The 22,909-nt window shown below is 41.3% G+C and overlaps 1 protein-coding gene across 1 annotated transcript in view; it reads right to left on the bottom strand.

Moving 5' to 3' along the window:
• SYNPO2 (synaptopodin 2) overlaps positions 1-22,909 on the bottom strand; it is a 355,380-nt gene that overhangs the window by 98,573 nt on the left and 233,898 nt on the right. The window contains exon 2 of the mRNA XM_077476817.1: positions 19,497-19,648. Within this exon, the coding sequence (XP_077332943.1) occupies positions 19,497-19,648 (152 nt within the window). The remainder of the gene's footprint in view (positions 1-19,496; positions 19,649-22,909) is intronic.

Below are 22,909 nucleotides of genomic sequence, written 5' to 3'. Positions count from 1 at the left end.
CTAGGTGAGTGCCTGTGTCAGGTAGGTCACTGTACGTTGCACAGTGTATTGGTCAGTTAGGTGAGTGTAATGGTCAGGTAGGTAAGTGCATGTGTCAGTTAGGTGAGTGTAATGGTCAGGTAGGTAAGTGCATGTGTCAGGTAGGTCAGTGTATGTGTATGTTGCACATCTGAGCGAATCTGGCAGAATTGTGTGTTTTTTGTCCCTTAGGGCTCATTCAGAGGGATGATCAGTCATCTGTTGGTAGGTTTAATTCTATGTTGGCACTTTGAAAGAAATAAGTTGGTTTTGTGTCGCGGTTTTTGGGCACTCAAAAAGGTTCGCCATCACTGCTATAGATCAACATCTGTCCTGAGTATCATAGTTGTAGAGTAGTGGTATATATACAGTATATGCTGCTACTAAAAACTGTGCTTGGAAAATAGGATGAGGCTTCACAGAGGAATAGATTTCCAGATACACATTTTAATAATGACTGGATATAATCAGCTTTACTAATGCAATTTCCCAGTATGTTCCCCATTTACATTTACATCAGGAATCATTCATAAATGGTAATAAGTTATTCATTTATTCATTAATGGTTTTAATCAATTAGATTTTTCTTTATATTCTACATATTGAAGTATGTAGCATAATCCAAAAAAACTTAAATTTTTTTTGAAAAATTATCTAATTAAGACTTTTTTTTTTTTTTTTTACTTTTATGCGTAAAACCTCCAATTCATAGCTACCTGATCTTTAGCATCTTTCCAACACTTTGAAAGCCATTTTTTTTAACAGAGTGAATGTGGAAAGTTAGTCTATACAAACTTAGCTGGAGTTAATGTGATTTATTTTCAATCACCATCACTGGTACCCTCCTAATCTGCCCCATCAGCTGTTTCTAATGCCGTTCTTTGTTCCCCAAACCATGCTGACTTATCAGAGGTGATGCTAAATGTCCAAATGTTACATTTTTCTCAAATGTAAATAGCTAATAAAAAGAAAGTTGCAAAAAAAATGTCAGTAGCTGAACCCTCATCTTTATACTAAACTACTTCAACTGGATACTGATCAGTGGTGTATTTAGGATTTGTGCTGCCCTAGGCCTGACTAAACTTGCGCACCCCCTAATTTAACGGCTTCCGGACCGCTCACCGCACACATACTGCGGCAGGACGGCCCAGCTGCGCAAAAAAATTGCGTACCTGTACATGATTTTGTGCACACAGTGTAGGGGGCCTGCGCGCACAGCGGGAGCCAATCAGCAGGTCCCGCGGCTGCGATGGCCACCGTGAGCCACCAACTACTTTTTGCGATTTCGGGCTGCGATTTACATGGCCATCTGTGCAGAAACCTACACAGATGTCTCTGAAATCGCGACCGAAATCAGGACTGACATGCGGGAGTGAAATCGTGGAAGTTCAGCGGAACTCGCATGGCTTCATACCCACAGCTCAGTGTGAACCTGGGCTTAGGGTTAGATTTGTCCGCCACAATGTTGCAGTCCCGCTAAAAATCGCTGATCGCTGCCATTACTAGTAAAAAATTTGATAAAAATAAAAATTCCATAACTCTAACCCATGGTTTGTATCACTATACCCTTATTGGGATTTTTTTTACCAAAAATATGTAGCAGAATGCATATCGGCCTAAACGGATGAAGAAATTCGATTTTTTTTTTTTTATTGGGAATGTTGTATAGCAGAAAGTAAAGAATATTGTTTTTTATTCAAAAGTGCTGCTCTTTTTTTGTTTATAGCGCAAAAAATAAAAACCACAGAGGTGATCAAATATGTTGCATGACCGCGCAATGGTCAGTTAAAGCAACACAGTTTTGTATTGTAAAAAATGGCCTGGCCAGGAAGTGAGTAAAACCTTCCGGGGCTGAAATGGTTAAATATGACCCACCCCTTCCTGTCAAGGCCACATACCTTCTTTTAAGACCCACCATATCATCTTCATGGGAGGAGGACAGAGGAATGCCATGGGAGAAGGGCAGAGAGACGCCATGGGATGAGGACAGAGGAATGCCATGTGAGGAGGACAGAGGGATGCCATGGGAGAAGGACAGAGGGATGCTATGGGAGGAGGACAGAGAGGGATGCCTTGGAAGGAGAACAGAGAGGGACGGGGCATATTTTAATTCTGGGGGAGAGGGCGGAAAGGGGATATGTGCTGGGGGTGCTTTGGGAGGGTAGATGACATGTGCTAGTGGGGGGGGGGGTTATGAGACCCCCCCACTAGCACATATCCTCTCCCCTTCCAAAGAAACCCCCAGCACATATCCCCTTACCCCCCATCACTCCATGTGTGCATCTGTTATCTGCCCACCCCTTCCCAGTTACTGTGTCCCACTCCACTGTAAACTATACACAAACCTCAGACCAGCAGCACAGCTCTTGCACTGCAGTTGTGTCCCTCTTCTGTGGCTCCTCCTCCTCCTGGTGTGTACACTAGAACAGTGGAGCCGAGGAGGAGGAGCTGAGGAGTGTGTATGGCTGTCAGTGGGCAGAGAGGTATCGGCTGCTACGGAAAGCTGATCATGGGACCCGGGCAGCAGATGTCCCGGGTGCCCACACTAGCACACCCCTATGTGGTCAGTTACCAGAGCTCAATGCCAGAACTTGTTGTGGGCTCTGGGATTCAGCTTTACTCCCCTGATGGCAACCCTGCGCGTGGGTGTTTTTTTTGTGTGCGGGGGTGGCTTTTTTGCACCCCCCCCCCCCCCCCCGCATAGTGCCACCATAGGCCTGGACCTTGTTGGCCTAGGCCCAAACACAGCACTGATTCTGATATTATGGAAATGTTTCAGGATTTGGGATGGTCCAGGATGCTTTGTGCAGCCTTTATTACTGACTAGCAGATTTTGCTATTTTTGGTATTGTGTAAGAGATGCTAGATGGAAAGGATGGGGTGAGTCGATAAATTGTAATATGGAGAGATCAAGGTCAGTTAGCAAAGTGTTCTATACTTGTGTGAAAACATATGCTATGCACCGTGTCTCTGCCTATTGTTGCTGATTAAAACTGTCATGCCGCTAACCAGGTTCTATCAAATTGTCAGAAACAAGTGTGTAAAATTTGGCCAGGGACAGACAGTTTAGAAACCAGTGAAAACAGGCTGAAATACAGAGACACAAGACATGGAATAGTGTTTTCCTAGAAGAATTAAGAATGTCGGTCCTCAGATGATACAGCTGTCTAAAAATTGATCAGTGGCAGGACAGTTTTGCATCACTGAGAAGAGAGAAAGCCTGGCCAATTTCCACTAACTGGTCAAAGCAGGCCTAGTACCACCTTTTGCTAATTATAACTGAAAAATATATTTTAGTATTTTATGTGATTCTAATATAAGTGGATTAGTATGTTGCTTCTGTCTGTAAACCAAAGTAATTGTAAAAGAACAAATTTACAATTTTGATCTCAACAACTTCATTCTTAAGGCTTTCCCTAAAAATCATACTGTTCAGTAACATCAAGTACAGCTTTATATGTAATATATATTACTATTTCAAACATGAAGCCTTCAAAACCTGATGGTCTTATAATTTAATCATTTTACAGACCATCACCCTGCGATTAAGGAGGAAATTGAAGTTTAATGTAATTGTTGGTCAGATGTTTAAGAAAATGGCTCATCCTTTGTTGGTGTTTTAATGGTATGCTTAAGTATGCTTAACCCTTTCATGACTAAGCCTATTTTTGGAATTTGGTGTTTACAAGTTAAAATCCATATTTTTTGCTAGGAAATTACTTGGAACCCCCAAACATTATATATATTTTTTTAGCAGAGGCTCTAGAGAATAAAACGGCGACCGTTGCAATATTTTATGTCACACGGTATTTGCGCAGTGGTGTTTTAAACGCAACTTTTTGGGAAAAGGGACACTTTCATGAATAAAAAAAAAACAAAACAGTAAAATTAGCCCAATTTTTTTGCGAAATGTGAAAGATAATGTTACGCCGAGTAAATAGATACCAAACATGTCACACTTTATAATTGCGCGCACTTGTAGATTGACGACAAAGTACGGTACCTAAAAATCTCAATAGGCGACGCTTTAAAAATTTTTTACGGTTACCAGGTTAGCGTTACAGAGGAGGTCTACTGCTAGAATTATTGCTCTCGCTCTGACGATCGCGGCGATACCTCACATGTGTGACTTGAACACCGTTTACGTACGCGGGCGCGACTTCCGTATGCGTTTTCTTTGCTTCGCGAGCTCGCGGGGACGGCGGGCGCTTTGAAATTTTTTTTTTTATTTTTTTATTTATTTTATTTATTTTTAAATGACTAAATTGTTTAAAAAATAAAATAAAAAATTTGATCACTTTTATTGCTGTCACAAGGAATGTAAACATCCCTTGTGACAGTAATAGGTGGTGACAGGTACTCTTTATGGAGGGATCGGGGGTCTAAAAGACCCCCCACCCCTCCTTTACACTTCAATGTATTCAGATCGCCGAAAACGGCGATTCTGAATACCGGATATTTTTTTAAAACCGGCGCCATTGGCAGCCGAGTAAACGGGAAGTGACGTCATGACGTCGCTTCCGTGTTTACGATGAGGAGACTGGAACGAAGCCGATTACGGCTTCGTTCCAGTTCCTCCCCAGCAGCCAGAGCCGACGGATGTTTAATCGGTGCTCCCGATCGAGCGGGAGCACCGGTAACAGCGGCGAGAGGCGGCGGGAGGGGGGGACGTCCCCTCCCGCTCCTCCGGCATAACAGCCGAGCGGCTTTTAGCCGCATCGGTTGTTATGCCTGGATAGCCAATCGCCTGCTGTAAAAAACGGTACCGGGATGATGCCTGCAGGTGCGGGCATCATCCCGGTATAACCCCCGGAAGCCGAGTACGCAGATGTGCGTACGCTCGGCGGGAAAGGGTTAAGATCAGCCCTGTACTATATGAAATAAACATTGTTCCACTGACATGGGCTGGCACTCAGAGATTAGAGATGTCTTTGCCATAAAAAGATTTAAAAAGCAAACTGGCAGGCCGTTAAATATTTTTAGATTAAAGAACAATGTTTTGGAAAACAGTTAGGTAATAAGTGTGTAAAAACATAAACTAAGTCATTGGACTATATTGCATGCTAGTAAGATTTACAAAAGTGGTGGTCAACTGGAAAATTATAGAGGGCCTTAAAGTGTGGCCCCCAACACTTCCAGAGGGCCCCACTATAACAGTGCCTTTTGTTTCACCACAAACAGCCAAAGATTTTGGTCCTGCTGCATTTTTTGCAGAGCACCAGAATGCACACTGAAGAAGTTGAAGTTCAATAACCCCCAGCATTGGTGTCAGTGAATGCAATAATAATCTCCAACATTAGTGTCAGTACTATTACTATTTACACACATTAGTAGTCAATGGCATGGAAAGTAACCCCCCCCCCCCTGCACTGGTGATCAGTGGCATGAAATTTAACCTTACCCACCCTGCATTGATAGTCAATGGCAGTGAAAGTTCCCTCATTCCTCCTCTTGCATTGGGTGTCATGAAAAGTTTACCCTCCCACCCCCCATATTGGTGGTTGAGACAGTAAAAGTTAATCCCCCTATATTGCTGCTCATGGCAGTGAAAGCTTTAACCCCCCTTATATTGGTAGTCATAGCAGTAAAAGTGTTAACTCAGCCCCTTTGTTGATCACTTACCCATCAGACCCTCCCCTAAAAATGCCTCTGATTGGTATAGTAAAAGCAGACTTTTCCATTCTAAAATCAGTCTGAGAAAGGACAAGGTGGAGACAAACATATTTCTTCAGAACAAAGAAACATCTGAATGTGCAAAAATGTTTGCTAAAATCCTAATGTGTATAGTGAGCTATAGTGTAGGAATAACCTTAATATTAGCAAAAAAAAAAAAAGATTAAACCATATATTTTTCATGCAGATGCATCCATACAAGTCTACATTTAAAATAATTTTGATGCATTGTGTAAAGTTTGAATACACATCAATGTGCTGATGAATATATTCTAATCAGATATTGCATTTAGAGTCTCAGTGAATGGCTAATATCTCATGACCACTTGATGTATATCACAGTCTCAGATCTCGCCACTTGGCATATTGCTGTTAACAGGAGCATATATGCCAAGTTCCTGATGTGAGAACTGAAGAAATGCAGGCATTGTGCAGGAGCAAACAAATTAACACTTAACTCGGCTAATACTCATTCAGCTGCTTACAGATAGAACTTCATTTGGACCTCATAAAGTATAACTGGTATGTGAAGAATAGTATATATAAATATACTGTGACCCTTACTTATGAAGGTTAAGAGCAATGGAAAAAAGTGAAACAAGCCATGATGACGTGATAGAAGCAGGGCCGGATTAACATAGGGGCTATTGGAGCTGCAGCTCCAGGCCCTTTTCTCAAGATAGGCCCATTTGCCCCAAAAAAAAATCAAAAAAAAAAAAAAATCGACTTCGAGGATTGTAGCTCGGCGATCAGGAGTCACAGAGACCCCATATTTGGGGGGTAGGTAGCTAAAGACCAACTCCAGCACTGGTTAAAATATGGGGCTGCTATCATCTATGGTTCCGGAGATACGGGGCTCCTTGTGCAGCCTGTCAGAACCTACATACAGAGCGGCTAGTTTAAATACAAGCTGGAACACTCTGCAGCAGACTGAGAGGATGAACTCACAGTGCTTATAATAATTATTTGTATATTACTTATGATAATTAACCCCTTGCCACCCAGGCCCATTCTGAGACTTCTCTTCCTACATGTAAAAGTCATCATTTTTTTTATGCTAGAAAATTACTCAGAATCCTCAAGCATTATATATTGTTTTTAGCAGACACCCTATGGAATAAAATGGTGGTCTTTGCAACTTTTTATGTTACATGATTGGGCAGCACAGTGGTGTAGTGGTTAGCACTCTCACCTAGCAGCAAGAAGGTCACTGGTTCAAATCCCAACCACGACACTACCTGCCTGGAGTTTGCATGTTCTCCCTGTGCCTGCGTGGGTTTCCTCTGGGTACTCCGGTTTCCTCCCACAATCCAAAGACATGCAGGTAGGTTAATTGGCTTCTGTCCAAAATTGGCCCTAGTATATGAATGGGGACTTTGGATTGTGGGCTCCTTGAGGGTAGGGACCGATGTGAGTGTGCAATGTACAGGGATAGGGACAATTGTAGACACTCATTCAGGTTGAACTGGATGGACTGGTGTCTTTATTCAACCTAACAAACTATGAAACTATGAAACTATGATATTTGCGCAGCAATTTTTCAAACTTTTTTTTGGAAAAACTGTTTCATTCATAAAAAAAAAACACTAAAATTAGCACGATTTTTTGTTGTGTACTAAGCGATGCTTTAAATTATTTTACAGGTTATATGTTTAGAGTTACAGAGGAGGTCTAGTGTTAGAATTATTGCTCTCGCTCTAACGATCGTGGCATATGTAACCTGTGTGTATCTGGCTCTGATACTAACCAGTGCCTACCCAGGGACTGACTAGTATCTCTCCCCAGCTTGTCCCCACACACCCTCTCACCTGCTGGCCTGTGAATGGGGCAATCACTCCCGCAGTGTTATTGTGTTCTGCCAGTGAATACAATGATCAGTGTTGCTAACTATAGCTGGCAGCACTGATTGTTTTGGGGAAAACCTGACAGGCTGGTTGTACTCAAGTCGGTTAATAGGTTGACTTGTGTAAAACCAGCTAGGCCATACATATATCGACTATGGCTGGTCTCTGCTTAATTGGTGTAATTTCAATCCAAGTCTGGCCCACTTAACCACTACGCAGTCCCTAAACATCCTTCCACAAACCTTTACATTTTTCCTTCCCAGATTACTTCATCCTCCTCTCCCATACATAGTGCCCACTGTCATACTCTCCACACTTCTCTCCTATACATAGTGCCCACTGTCATACTCTCCACACTTTTCTCCTGTACATACTGCTCACTGTCATACCCTCCACACTTCTCTCCTATACATAACGCCCGCTGTCATATCCTACACACTCATCTCTTGTACATAGTGCCCGCTGTCATACACTTCTCTCCTGTACATAGTGCCCACTGTCGTACCCTCCACACTCCTCTCCTATACATAGTGCCCACCGTCATACCCTCCACACTCCTCTCCTGTACATACTACTCCCTGTCATACCCTCCACACTCCTCTCCTATACATGGTGCCCACTGTTATACCTCCAACACTTCTCTCCTATACATAGTGCCCACTGTCATACCCTCCACACTCCTCTCCTGTACATACTACTCACTGTCGTACCCTCCATACTCCTCTGCTATACATAGTGGCCACTGTCATACCCTCCACACTTCTCTCCTATACATAGTGCCCACTGTCATACCCTCCACACTTCTCTCCTATACATAGTGCCCACTGTTATACCCTTCACACTCCTCTCCTGTACATACTACTCACTGTCATTCCCTCCATACTCCTCTCCTATACATAGTGCCCAGCGTTATACCCTCCCTCCACACTCCTCTCTGTAATTACTGCTTACTGTCCTACTCTCTACACTTCTATCCTGTACATAGTGCCCACTGTCATACCCTCCACACTCCTGTACATATTGCTCACTGTCATACCTTCCACACTCTTCTCTTATACATAGTATCCAATGTCATACCCTCTACACTCCTCTGCTGTGCATACTGGCCACTGTCATACCCTTCACACTCCTCTCCTGTACATAGTGCCTTCTGCCATACCCTCTGCACTCCTCTCATGTACACAGTGCCCACTGTTAGACTCTCCACATTCCTCTCCATCACCTACACATACTTCCCACTTTTATACCATCCATACTCCTCCCCTATGCCTCTTACCCACAAAAAACATTCTTTAAAATTATACTGAATATCCTCAATGTTACCAGCTCTAGAATGGGCACACTTTTGTCAGTTCAACTAAAGGAAATCTCACAGTTTTCATATTTGTTCTGCCCCATTATTAGTACTTATTTAATTTTGTAATTACTATTGTAGTGTATAGAGGAACATAGGGGATGTCAGCTACTCTAAATATAGCACTTGTAAAAAAAGCGTCCCTGAAAATATTTTTGAAATGTTGACAACTATTTACTTAGGCACTGCCCAAGGGCCACAGGGTCAGTAGGGGCCCCATGAGAGGCTTGTGATATTAAAGCAGTAGTAAACTTTTCTAACTTTACTACTTTTTAGAGGCCCTGGGGTAGGTTATGCCATAATGTACAAGTATGCCCTGCATATTAGCACATTAGGGTACACTTAAATTGTCAGACTGAGCCCTCCAGTGCTGTGCTGTCATCAATCCGGCGGGGGCCCGGGCACTTCCATCTTCACCCGGTCTCCCTTCTGGGTTCTGTGCCTTCGTTCACTTGCCTTGGCCAGGCTGCATTGATGTCATTTCCACACATGCTCATGTGCATCCTCTTTCTCTCACCCCCCCTTTCTCTCTCATCCTCCCTCCCTTGCCTCTCACACCTCCTTCATCCCCTTTCTCTCTCTCTCATCCTCCCTCTCTCTCTTTAATTTAAATTGTTACAACAAAAAATATTTTGCATTTTTATTTATTTATTGTTTATAAAAGGCCCTACCAAAATCCTCAGCACCAGGCCCATGATGTTCTTAATCTGGCCCTGCCTGCTGTAGAGGTTTCATCATTTGGAACAATTGGCGCATTAATGGAGTGTGCTGCCGTTGGTATTGTATTCACATTTGTAGACTGATCTCTAGTCTGACAGACTGTCTGTATGTGACCTCTACATTTGTATGTCTGACAAACTGCATTTCCAAAACAACATGTATTATGCCTTTGTTTCCTGCCGCAGCTGTAACACTTACCTGTAAATGGAACTGCGACATCACTGTGTGGTGGAAAGTCCTTTAATTCAACATTTACCTTTGGCACTTGATTTATATCCATTGAATTATCTTTGCTGGAGGAAGATTGTATTTATTTTGAATTAAGGTATGCAGGCTCATATGCAAGCGCTACCTCTTGTGCAGTAATAAAAGTTAAGTTCTGTTTTTGGTTAGAAGTTTCCTCTGCAGTGCTTCAAATTGCTGTCCACACACTAGCCTGTCCCTTAGCAAGGATTCTAAACTGGCACCAAAATTGAAATTTTCAGATAGCTTGCGCAGTTCTGCAATATATACTACAATGCTCTCACCCAGTTGTCGGTTTCGTTTTTTGAAATGGAAACACCTCATCGCTTCAGATGCAGTCAAACAAAATGATAAATAAAATAGAGATTGTGTTTGTCTATGGCCATATTTAGCAGTAGACACAGTGGGCATGCACCTATAAAGGCAACAGAGATAAAAAAATATTATTGGCCACATACAGTGCCCTGAAAAAATATTCATACCCCTTGAAATTTTCCACATTTTGTCATGTTAGAACCAAAATCGTAAATGTATTTTATTAGGATTTTATGTGATAGACCAACACAAAGTGGCACATAATTGTGCAGTGGAAGGAAAATTATAAATTGTTTTCAAAATGTTTTACAAATACAGTTGTGTTCATAAGTTTACATACCCTGGCAGAATTTATGATTTCTTGGCCATTTTTCAGAGAATATGAATAACACAAAAACCTTTCTTTCACTCATGGTTAGTGTTTGGCTGAAGCCATTTATTATCAATCAATTGTGTTTACTCTTTTTAAATCATAATGACAACAGAGACTAGCCAAATGACCTTAATCAAAAGTTTACATAGCCCAGTTCTTAATACTGTGTATTGCCCCTTTTAACATCAATGACAGCTTGAAGCCTTTTGTGGTATTTGTGGATGAGGCTCTTTATCTTCTCAGATGGTAAAGCTGCCCATTCTTCTTGGCAAAAAGCCTCCAGTTCCTGTAAATTCTTGAGCTGTCTTGCATAAGCTGCACATTGAGACCTCCCCAGAATTGCTCATTGATATTGATTTCAGGTGACTGAGATGGCCACTCCAGAACCTTCACTTTATTCTGCTGTAGCCAATGACAGGTCGACTTGGCCTTGTGTTTTTGGATCATTGTCATGTTGGAATGTCTAAGTACGTCCCATGCGCAGCTTCCTGGTTGATGAAAGCAAATATTCCTCCAGTATTGTTTGATAACATACTGAATTCATCTTGCCATCAATTTTGACAAAATTTCCTGTGCCTTTGTAGCTCACACATCCCCAAAACATCAGCGATCCACCTCTGTGTTTCACAGTAGGAATGGTGTACCTTTCATCATAAGCCTTGTCGACACCTCTCGAAATTAAGCATTTATGGTTGTGGCCAATAAGCTAAATTTTGGTCTCATCACTCCAAATGACTTTGTGCCAGAAGGTTTGAGGCTTGTCTCTGTGCTGTTTGGTGTATTGTAAGCGGGATACTTTGTGGCATTTGTATAGTAATGCCTTTCTTCTGGTAATGCGACCATGCAGCCCATCTTTCTTCAAGTGCCTCCTTATTGTACATCTTGAAACAGCCACACCACATGTTTTCAGGGAGTCCTGTATTTCACCTGAAGTTATTTGTGGGTTTTTCTTTGCATCCTGAACAATTTTCCTGGCAGTTGTGGCTGAAATTTCACTTGATCTACCTGACCATGGTTTGGTGTCAACAGAACCCCTCATTTTCGACTTCTTGATTCGAGTTTGAACACTGCTGATTGCCATTCTCAGTTAATTGGATATCTTTTTATATCCTTTTCCTGTTTTATGCAGTTCAACTACCTTTTCCTGCAGATCCTTTGACAATTCTTTTGCTTTCCCCATTACTCAGAATCCAGAAACTTCAGTGAAGCACTGGATGAAAGAGCAAGGGTCTGTCAGGAGTCCAGAAACTCATTGACCTTATATACACACACACACACTAATTACAAGCAAATAGATCCTGGGTTAGGATGGTTACCTTTTAATAGCTATTCAAACCCCCTTTGTGTCAATTTGTGTGCATGTTATTAGACCAAAATCACCAGGGTATGTAAACTTTTGATCAGGGTCATTTTGGTGGTTTCTGTTGTGATTATGATTTAAAAAGAGTAAACACAGTTGATTGATAGAAATGTTTTTATGTTACCATTCATATTCTTTGAAAACTGGCCAAGAAATCATAAATTCTGCCAGGGTATGTAAACTTATGAGCATAACTGTAAATATCTGAAAAGTGTGGCGTGCATTTCTATTCAGTCCCCTTTACTCTGATACCACTAACTAAAGTCTAGTGGAACCAATTGCCTTCAGAAGTCACCTAATTAGTAAATAGAGTACACCTGTGTGTAATTTCATCTCAGTATAAATACAGCTGTTCTGTGAAGCCCTCAGAAGTTTTTTTAGAGAACCTTAGTGAACAAAAGGCATCATGAAGGCCAAGGAACACACCAGACAGGTCAGGGAAGTTGTGGAGAAGTTTAAAGCAGGGTTAGGTTATAAAATAATATCCAAGCTTTGAACATCTCACCACTGTTCAATCCATCATCCGAAAATGGAAAGAGTAATGCCCCGTACACACGAGAGGGATTAAGTCTGACAGACCTCCAAAGGAGTTCCGCCGGAGTTCCGACGGAGTTCTGGCGGACTTTTCGACCGAACGGACTTGACCACACACCATCACACCAAACTCCGACGGAGTCGAACGTGATGACGTACGACTGGATTCGACGTAGGAAGTTCCTAGACAGTAGCCAATAGCTGCCCTAGCGTCGGTTTTAGTCCGTCGGAGTAGCACACACACGAGCGGATTTTTCAAAGGGGACCGGGTCCGGCGGAGTTCCGTCGGGAAAATTTAAAGCATGCTTCATTTCTAAAGTCCGTCAGACTTTAGCTTCGCTAAAGTCCGTTGCAGCCCACACACGATCGGATAGTCCGCCGGACTCAGTCCGTCGGAGTTTGGATGTCGAAAAGTCCGCTCGTGTGTACGGGGCATATGGCACAACTGGAAACCTACCAAGACATGGCCATCCACCTAAACTGACAGGCCAGACAAGGAGAGCATTAATCAGAGAAGCAGCCAAGGGGACCAAGGTAACTCTGGAGGATATGCAGAGATCCACAGCTCAAGTGGGAGAATCTGTCCACAGGCAACTATTAGTCGTGCACTCCACAAATCTGGCATTTATGGAAGAGAGGCAAGAAAAAAGCCATTGTTGAAAGAAAGCCATAAGAAGTGCAGTTTGCAAGAAGCCATGTGGAGGACACAGCAAACGTGGAAGAAGGTGATCTGGTGAGATGAGACCAAAATTGAACTTTTTGGCTTAAAAGCAAAATGGTATGTGTGGCGAAAAACTAACACTGTGCATCACCCTGAACACACCATCCCCACCGTGAAACATGGTGGTTGCAGCATCATATTGTGGGGATGCTTTTCTTCAGCGGGGACAGGGAAGCCGTTTAGAGTTGATGGGAAGATGGATGGAGCCAAATATAGGAAGAAACCCTGTTAGTCTGCAAAAGACTTGACACTGGGGCAGAGGTTCACCTTCCAGAAGGACAATGACCCTAAACATACAGTCAGAGCTACAATGGAATGATTTAGGTCAAAGCATACACATGTGTTAGAACGGGCCAGTCAAAGTCCAGATCTAAATCCAATTGAAAATCTGTGGCAAGACTTGAAAATTGCTGTTCACAGATGCTCTCCATCCAATCTAACAGAGCTTGAGATATTTTGCAAAGAAGAATGGTCAAAAATGTCACTCTCAAGATGTGCAAAGCTGGTAGAGACATACAGAAAAAGACTTGCAAAGTATTGACTCAGGGGGGCTGAATGTAAAACATTTTGAAAACCATTTATCATTTTTCTTCCACTTCACAAGTAGGTGCCACTTTGTGTTGGTCTATCACATAAGACCCCAATAAAATACATTAATGTTTTTGGTTATAACATGACTAAATGTGGACAATTTCAAGGGGTATGAATACTTTTTTTTATCTCTGTTGCCTACAGGAACATGCCCACCTTGTCTAATGCTAAATATGTTATTTTCCATCATCAATAGAATTAGGCTTCTTATATAAGATTGTATTCACCTTATTCCAGTTTTCTAAGCAATGTTATTTATGATTTATGCTTTTATATATAGATGTGATTTTAAGAGGGAGCTGTTACTACAAGCTCCATTGGGGGCATCCCTGCATCGGTCACTGGGGGCATAAAAGATCTATATTTTTGTATAACTTCACAACTGTGAATTTAATAAGCAAATGTGCTGGTGAAAACAGCAGAGACCCAGAACATTTGATAATGTACACATACTGTACCTCACAAGTTATAGCAGACTTTAATTCTAAACAACTTGTTAGCATCTACCTCTGTTCTGCTACCTGGTATGCTACTGAATGTACTAACCATGGAATAATAAAAAACACTGCAGGTGTATTTAGAGTTCTGTAACCACGTCAAATGTTCTATTTGCTGCATGCTATGTTATATGATGAAGGCTCTCCATGCTGACTTCATATTTCTGAATTACTTTTTAATGTGGCATGGGAGGTTCCCTGCAAAGGGCATTTGAAGCTGAAAACAAATTGATCAATGTTTAAAAACAAAAATTTAAAGGTCAGCAGCTACACATACTGTAGCTGCTGGCTTTTAATATTCGGAAACGTACCTGTCCTGGAATCCAGCAATGTCAGCACCCCAGCCGATGTTTCTATTGGCTCTTGCGTGCTGACGCCTCCATTGTCTGTAAGGGAAACTGTCAGTAAAGCCTTGCAGCTTCACAGCCGGTGCTCTACTGCACTACCGCAAAGCCTCTGAATGGCTAGGTGGTGGGGGAAGGAGGAGGGGGACCAAACTTCTGCGGGATCTCGCTGCCACGAGATCCCTCAGGAGTGGGGACAGGTACCTGTCAAAAACAGGTCCTCGCTCCCTTCTCCCCCTCCCCCCTGAATGTTGCCAAATGTGGCACTTGGGGGGAGTCATAAGCGGAGCTTCCACTTTTGGGTGGAATTCCGCTTTAACTTTGATCCTTTATAGTAAACCAAAGAGGTTGCCATTGCTGACCTCCTGAAAATTCTACTTGTCCAGTTGTTTATTGACCCTCTGGCTTTAAAGATTGTACATATCTGAAAAGTCAGAGTAAAGTCAGAAGCCTTTATATTAATTTTGGGTTAGTGGGTTAGGGTTTAACCTCCCTGGCGGTATGATTCATTCTGGTTTTAGGAGCTGAAAGCGGTACAATTATTTTGCATGGAAATTTGGTGTTTTATATTGTAGTCCTGTAATTCTTAGGAATAACTCTCTTAAATCTGTTCAAACCAGAGTCTAGCAGACATCCCGGGTATGGTAAAGTTTATAATATAATAAATAATAATAAAAATTATTCAATAATGTAATCAAATCCTAAAACACTGAAAAAGGGACACTTTCTGGTTGCTATGGGCAATCTCCAAATTCCAGGCAGAAAAAAATAGTATTTATAATATAAAAGGGGGTGGGTATTTTTTTTTATACAGTACTGTAATCTTACAGATTACAGTACTGTATATGTTTTGTGTATTTTTACTTTTTTGAATTTGGCGCCGATCTCCGCTCCCGTGCACCTTAACGTCGCAGGGAATGGAGCTCGGCGGCATTCGGGCACTCTGAATCGATGGAGGACAGCTCGATCACACAGTGCGGAGGACATCGATGGATCCAGGGGACAAGGTAAGTAACTCTCCATGTGTCCTCCCTGCATCCAGCGATGTGATCTCGAGTCTGGCTCGGGGTTACCGCTTATGATAGTAAAATCCTAACCCGAGCCAGACTCGGGATTACCGCCAGGGAGGTTAATGAGACTAAGCTGAAGTTAGATAGTGATTGGCTACCATACACAGCTGCACCAAATTTTGCATCCGCCAGCTTTAGTAAATCCCCCCCAATGAATCTTCTGTCCCAGTAAAATACAGATAACAATTTTTTTATAATTATAACGAACACCACCAATGAACTTTATAAACCTAGAAACTTAGTTTTACTTTTCATGGCAAAAACTTGATAACTTATTAAATACACAGAAAAGGCTTTTAACTGCATTACATCAGTTTGCTGTAAAGAGTCTGGAGAAAAAACAAGTTTGAGTTTGGCAGTTATTCCCACCTTAAAAGGCTGCAGATTTTAGACAGCGTACATGTGCTAACAATAGCCACTGCTGCCAACCAATTTCTCAAGAAAATCAATGCAGCACCATAATTTCTACCCAGCAGACAGCAAAATTACATTTAAAAATACTTATGTCTACCATGAAGTAATAAGTACATATGTTTATGAAGTATAGACATAAAAACACAAATTTTTAGTAATAATGTTGTACCATATTACATTTACAACATGGCATCTTAGGGGTACATTGTAGTACCCCTAAGTATTGGAGAATTTCGTCAGTGTACCATAGGTTAGAGAGAGAGGAAGGATGCCTCATAGTGTAGTATTATACAGCTTTTTATTGGTAAAAAATATTTAAAGACAGGTACTCACATTAACAAGTAACAGTAGGACAATGTAAAAACGAGCGGCGAGCTCGTAATGAAGTCACGTGATTGTGACGAACATGCGTCGGGACTTTGACACCGGAAGTGGCGCCGATCGAGCTTGCCGCTCGTTTTTACATTGTCCTACTGTTACTTGTTAATGTGAGTACCTGTCAAACATTTTTTACCAATAAAAAGCTGTATAATACTACACTATGAGGCATCCTTCCTCTCTCTAACCCAGTGATTCTCAACCAGGGTTCCGTGGAACCCCAGGGTTCCTCCAGAGGTTGCTAGGGGTTCCTTCAGCATTGGGCAATTTCTGGCTCTCAGATAAGTTTCCACTGATACCATTGACCTTTTTAACTATCTGTAAGGAGGTAATTCTTCCCAATGACCACAAGTGTAACGACCATTCTTCCCACTGACCATCACACTAATGTATTATGAGTTGTAGATTTACATATTTTAGCTGGGGTTCCCTGAGACCGGAGAACTATTTCAAGGGTTCCTCTGTGTTGAAAAGGTTGAGAAAGGCTGCTCTAACCTATGGTACACTGGCGAGATCCTCCACCCCAGACATCTTAAAGAAGACGTCAACGCCGACTATAGGCAGGATAGGACCACCACATTAGGAATGGTCACCAAGGACCTAAAGACATATAATTATATGCAGTTACCTTACAGCAGTAAGGTAAGGGGACACCCATATATTTAACCATCACGGAAGAACATCCACCGCTTAGTAGCACTTTACTGAACTGTGTTTACCAGCACCCGCACTTTACTTTCCGGATCCACAGGATCATGTTATATTGCACTATTAGTATTTCTTTTCGCTGAAAGAACATTTGTGGACATTTTTGCGTGTTTACCATTTTAGTACGGTGTGATATTTTTCCTTTTTTTGTCTTATTTTTGTACTCTCACTTGGGAGACGAGCACATTGGTTTATGCACTAATATTGGGCAGCTATCAGTATATGCGTTATTTGCACCTATAGTTTGGTCTCATTATATACCCTTTAAGCTTACATACAATATGCAATGTTTTTGGACACCTCTATTTTGTATTTTATTTAAATGATGTGATATTTCTACATTTCTTTTATTTAAAAATCACTTTTGCTATATGAGCTGAGGACCATCCACTATAATCCCTCATTTCCCACTACTAATTTTTAGTGTCTCGTCTGGCACTTTTGCACAGCACTGTTTTGAGCATCTATTCCTCTCTGATGTGTACACTATATACTTTTGTGTGACTACCTTTAGCAGCATATTCATTTTCTAGTACAGCTCACCACTATTCTTTTTACCAATATAGATTTATATTGGACATAAATTTTGTTTATTGTTTAGATCAGCCTTTCTCAACCTTTTCAACTCAGAGGAACCCTTGAAATAGTTCTCCGGTCTCGGGAAACCTCTGCTAAAAATGAGAAATCAACAACTCATGATACATTAGTGTGATGGTCAGTGGGAAGAATGGTCCTTACACTTGAGGTCATTGGGAAGAATTACCTCCTTACAGATAGCTAAAAAGATAAATGGTGTGAGTGGGAACTTATCTGAGAGGCAGAAATGGCCCAATGCTGAAGGAACCCCTAACAACCTCTGGAGGAACCCTAGTTGAGAATCACTGGTTTAGATTAATTTAGTGTGGCATTTCTTTTTTTATTTCACTTTTACACAATTTATATAGATTGTTTTGCCAGTTGCTTATATGCATTTCCGTGCGATTTCATTTTTGGATTATTATACCACGCAATACCCTAGATTCCTTATTGTGAGATTTTTAAAATGTAGTTTTATATGTAAATTTTTATGTTGTCGTTTAGGACCCTTTTTTCCAAAGCCACGAATACTAAAATCTATTTTGCTAAATGTAAGTGTACAGTGTATAAATGCTCATGACAGCCTAAGTCTGTAGGGTGATAAGATTAAAATAGCAGTAGTGGAAAACAAGATAAGCAGTTTAAAGTGACCCTGTCAGAGGATTTACCACATGCCAAAAAAATCGAACCAGTCAAGTAACGTGTTAATTACCCATCTGTAGGGTTTTTTGTTTAAACTTTAAGCTTCATATACACATATCAAAATTTGGACAACAGGAACCGGACACCTTTTGATCAGTGTGTACCCCTTTCTGTCTGTCAAACAGTCTTCCTGGAAAACCAGCATTCAGTCAGCCACTGCAGCCAATGGATGACAACATGCTGGTTGAACAAACAAACAAAAACTCAAAGTATAAACCCAGCTTAATTTTTTACAAAGTTGCCAGCACCAACCCTATTTGACTCCTTGGGCTGGAGAGAACGTTCCTGTATGGGCCACTGGGGTTTCTCCTGCTGACCCCTAGTCACTGTACAATAATGATGTAATGATCAGCTGGAGGAACCACAACAGTTAGCCCTTGTACACACGGTCCGACATTCCGACAACCAAATCCGACGGATTTTGTCCAAAACTGGTGTTGCATACACACGGTCGGACAAAGTTGTCGTAAAATCCAATCGTTCAGAACGTGATGACGTTATTTCATTATGACGGGACTACGTTCAGGCTAGTAGCCAATAGCTTTGGTCTAGGAATTTGATCTGAGCATGAGTGGCACTTTGTCCGATCGGAATTCTCTACAAACGATCGGACAAAGTCCAATCGGATCATGTTGTCGGAAAATTTTATAGCCCAGCTCTAAAACGTTGTTGGTCGGATATTCCGACGGAAACAGTCCGATGGAGCCCACACGCGGTCGGATTATCCGACAACACGTTCCGATTGGACATCTTCCAGCGGAATGTCCGACCGTCTGTACAAGGGCTTAGTGGAACCCGATATTCTACCATCTTAAAAGTGTGGAATGGGATTGGTGCCAGGAGCTTTCCTAAACAGCAAATTTGAGGAAACATGCCCACAGACAGCTATACAGAATATTACTTTCTTCACTGGTTACTTCCTTTGGCATGTTTTAACCCCTTGACAGGGTCACTTTAAGTCCAGAACCCAGCTGCAAGGTTAGTTTATTGCTCACTATGTAATTTTAGGGTAACATGAAACAAGATGGAGTTAAGTGACATTTACTAATATGATTCATTACCTTTTAACAAGTATTTGAAGACTGTCAGTTGATTTTTCAATAAGCTTCACAACTTCAGAGTAAGGAATATCAGTACAAGAAATCTCATTGATGGAGATCACCTCATCCCCTACACATAATCCAGCATCAGAGGCCTTGCTTGTGCTGCGAACCTGGGATAAAACCAGAAGAAAACCAGCTCAATGACGTAGAAAATATAAAGGTACTTTCATATATTGAAGAAAACTGACTATAGCATGTGTATGTACAACAGTGAATCCAAAGATTACATCTATTGACAAAGCCTTTTTACAGTGGTTGAGCATCTTCTATAAGGAATATTGGTGTGTACACGTTGTGCACATTAGAGACTGTGGCACATTACATTAACCAGGCCATTCCATTTGAGTGAGTGACACACATAAGAGCACAAAAAATAGTACCTGCAGGTATGTGTACAGTGCAGTGTACTGCTACAGTATGTAAAAGGCATTCACATCTGTGCTGAATATGTGCTATGGAGTGCAATTAGGAATGAAAGGCAATAGTAAGGTAACTGAAAATATACAGTGTAATATTGTGCTGAACTATAATGCACATTATAATACGTGCTATCACATTTGCTGTCGTGTAACCAAGCCCTATATTCAGCTAGGTTATATTTAAATATATTCATAATTTGCAGAAAGTGAATTCTCATACTGCTGGTTGTTCTGCTGGAGCTAATTCTCAATCAGAGTTTTTATGGTTATAATAATTTATCCACCTGACTACGTCCTTAGTAGTTTATTTCCTCATGGCTTTTTATGGGAGCTTTTTCAAAATGTAATGAGAAGTTACTCTCTCCTGAGAAAAATGTTAAAGTGTAAGGTCTCCTTCAAGAAGATTTTCACAAAATCCCCCTATTCTATGTAGCACCCTCCCAGTATTGGATGCTAGGCAAATATAGTTTTTGGCTTGCTTTGATGAGAATGAGGAGCAGTGATCATTTGCCTTGGTCTGCTTATGGTTCCACAGGCTAAGAGTCTGGTTGTTTCCTCTTTCCTCAGTCTAAGAGAAGCTTTCAGAGCTTAGGTTGGGACATTCAAATGACGGGTTTGAATATTTACTATGTCCTAGCCAATCCCTGGGGTGGTGTGCCCAGAAGGTGGTTAGGGAGGTGGTAAATAAGATGAAGCCCTGAAATCTGGGATGGATCCGTGAGCTCCAGGGAGGGTGCTTGCTCCTGAGCCACCCTTTAGACTGGGTGCTGCATTTCTCTGCCAAGGGATCAAGTTTGTGGATGTATCAGCTCTAGATTTGTGAGTACAGATTTTAACTATTCTGAAAATGACCTCATGGTCCCCAGCCATGCACCAACAGACAGTGGTTCCCTGGTGAGAGAGATAGACTGTGCTACTTTTACTGAGAGAAGTGTGTCCTCTGTTAACTGCTCTTAAATGTTTTGGAGTATCCCATATCCTCTTCACTATCCTACCGTTTGCAGAATGGGCTTAATTTTAAAAATAATGTTCCCCTTATCGGTGGTGGCTCAGGGCTGCTCAGACTGCACACACATGCAGTGTGTCCTCTCCTGGCTTTAACTGAACTTAGTAGCAGCTGGCTGCTCAGGGCCATTCTAACCGAATGCAGTGCGCAGTCTCAGCCAGAGCTCAGCTATGGAAAGAGATGGTACAGTTTGAACAGCCTGGAGCAGTCCTTACCATGGCCACAGGTTTACTTTAAATATGTAACAACTATTCACTGCTGTGATTTGCTTTTCAGCAATACTTATACTTCTTGGCTAAAAGAAGATGGATAGAAATGACTTTTTCACCGGTTTTTAATTTTATTGTCCTAAATCTGGATTTATACTTTAAACCTCACAAAGTGAAATAAATGACAGCACAAATCAAAAGCTATCTGAGCCATTCAAAACAAATATAAACCCCTAAACAGCACAGATTAGTTATATTCTAATCTAGACTACTAGAACCAGACTCTTTTTGGTTCTCTCTGCTGTTGAAATATGAATGAAATATAATATTGTTATTTTCAATGCCAAAAAACAAAGCGATTGTTAAGGTTGTTAGTTATACACTACTAGATACTTTTCCGTATATGGGAGTAACACTGAGAAATATGTTCTGGAAAGATTTTGTGCACTTTATGCTTATGATAGCCCTTAGGAAATTTAAATATCTAATAGGCATAGATCCAGTCTATGGAAACAAAACAGCATGGATAGATTTTAACATACAATGCAACAAGCTAACTTCTGAAAGTTTAAAATGTTACTAAACCCAGGAGCCTGCATTCACTATATCTGGTCTCCCACAGTAAACAGAACATGGAAATGCAATTATTTTAGTAAATATAAACTGCTCAATTATTTTTTCATCAGCAGTATATAGCAGTCTTATGACTTCTATCTGTGTCCAGCCAAGCACTGGTTAAAGCTTGCAGGAGGAGTTTTCATTCTCCTCTGACTGTCTTATGAGGCTGCATGACCCCCTGTCTGCACAGTGCTGATTGGCCCTGTGCCGATCACATGCACCCTCCAAAGAATAGAAAAAAATCTCTAGCAATATGCACCAAACTGAGCATGTGCAGAGTGCCCCCAAGGCTTTTTACTGTAAGGAGATGGATTGGGGACTGTAAAGGAAGGGGAGGATGAGAGTAGACAGGATCAAACTGTCTCTATACAGACTGATTTTACTGTTGTGGGTTAAGTAACACTTTAACCCTGTGTTAGGACAGACAGTGTTTAATTCTAGCTTACAACCGATAAAAAAAAAAATCTGCGCACACGGTACAGAACGGGTTAATTATGGCAAACATGGCTACCCAACATCCTCATAAAGAGAGAACTAAGTAGGATTTTTCTGGATTTGTCATAAAAGAGCATAAAGAGCATTTAAAATGGTAAGCAGCAATTTTTAAATATTTTTTCAAGTTATGCCATGTGCATGAGAACGTGTATGAAATATAATAAGTGGTATCGCAATTTGGCTGCATAAAAGGAAATACACTTTAAGCTTATGTGTGGGGTATGTACAGTTTATCGGTAGTCAAATGGGCAGTAGTAGGAAATGCAGAGTTGCACATATGAATAGGTACATACTTTAAGTGTGCACACCCATGCATCTTCTGTGAGTAGGCTTTGACTAGGTGTGAGCCGAACACCCCCGGTTTGGTTCGTACCAGAACCTTCGAACGGACCTAAAATTCGTACGAACTTTAGAACCCTATTAAAGTCTATGGGACTCGAGCGTTTGAAATCAAAAGTGCTAATTTTAAAAGCCAATATGCAAGCTATGCAACAGACAACACCAGCAAGGGGTATCTTCAGGTGTATACTGTGCTGGAGGCACACAACACCCACTTTAACTCCTGCAGATGCCTTTATTATAGAAAACCAGCAATAAAGGGTAAATACAGATGTATACTGCGCT

This window comes from Lithobates pipiens, unplaced genomic scaffold (assembly GCF_037356315.1).
Source record: "Lithobates pipiens isolate NorthernLeopardFrog02 unplaced genomic scaffold, aLitPip1_a1.2 Scaffold_13, whole genome shotgun sequence".
Taxonomy (NCBI): Eukaryota; Metazoa; Chordata; class Amphibia; order Anura; family Ranidae; genus Lithobates; species Lithobates pipiens.
Note: the sequence above shows the minus strand (reverse complement) of the source record. Positions and strands in the feature narration are given on the sequence as shown.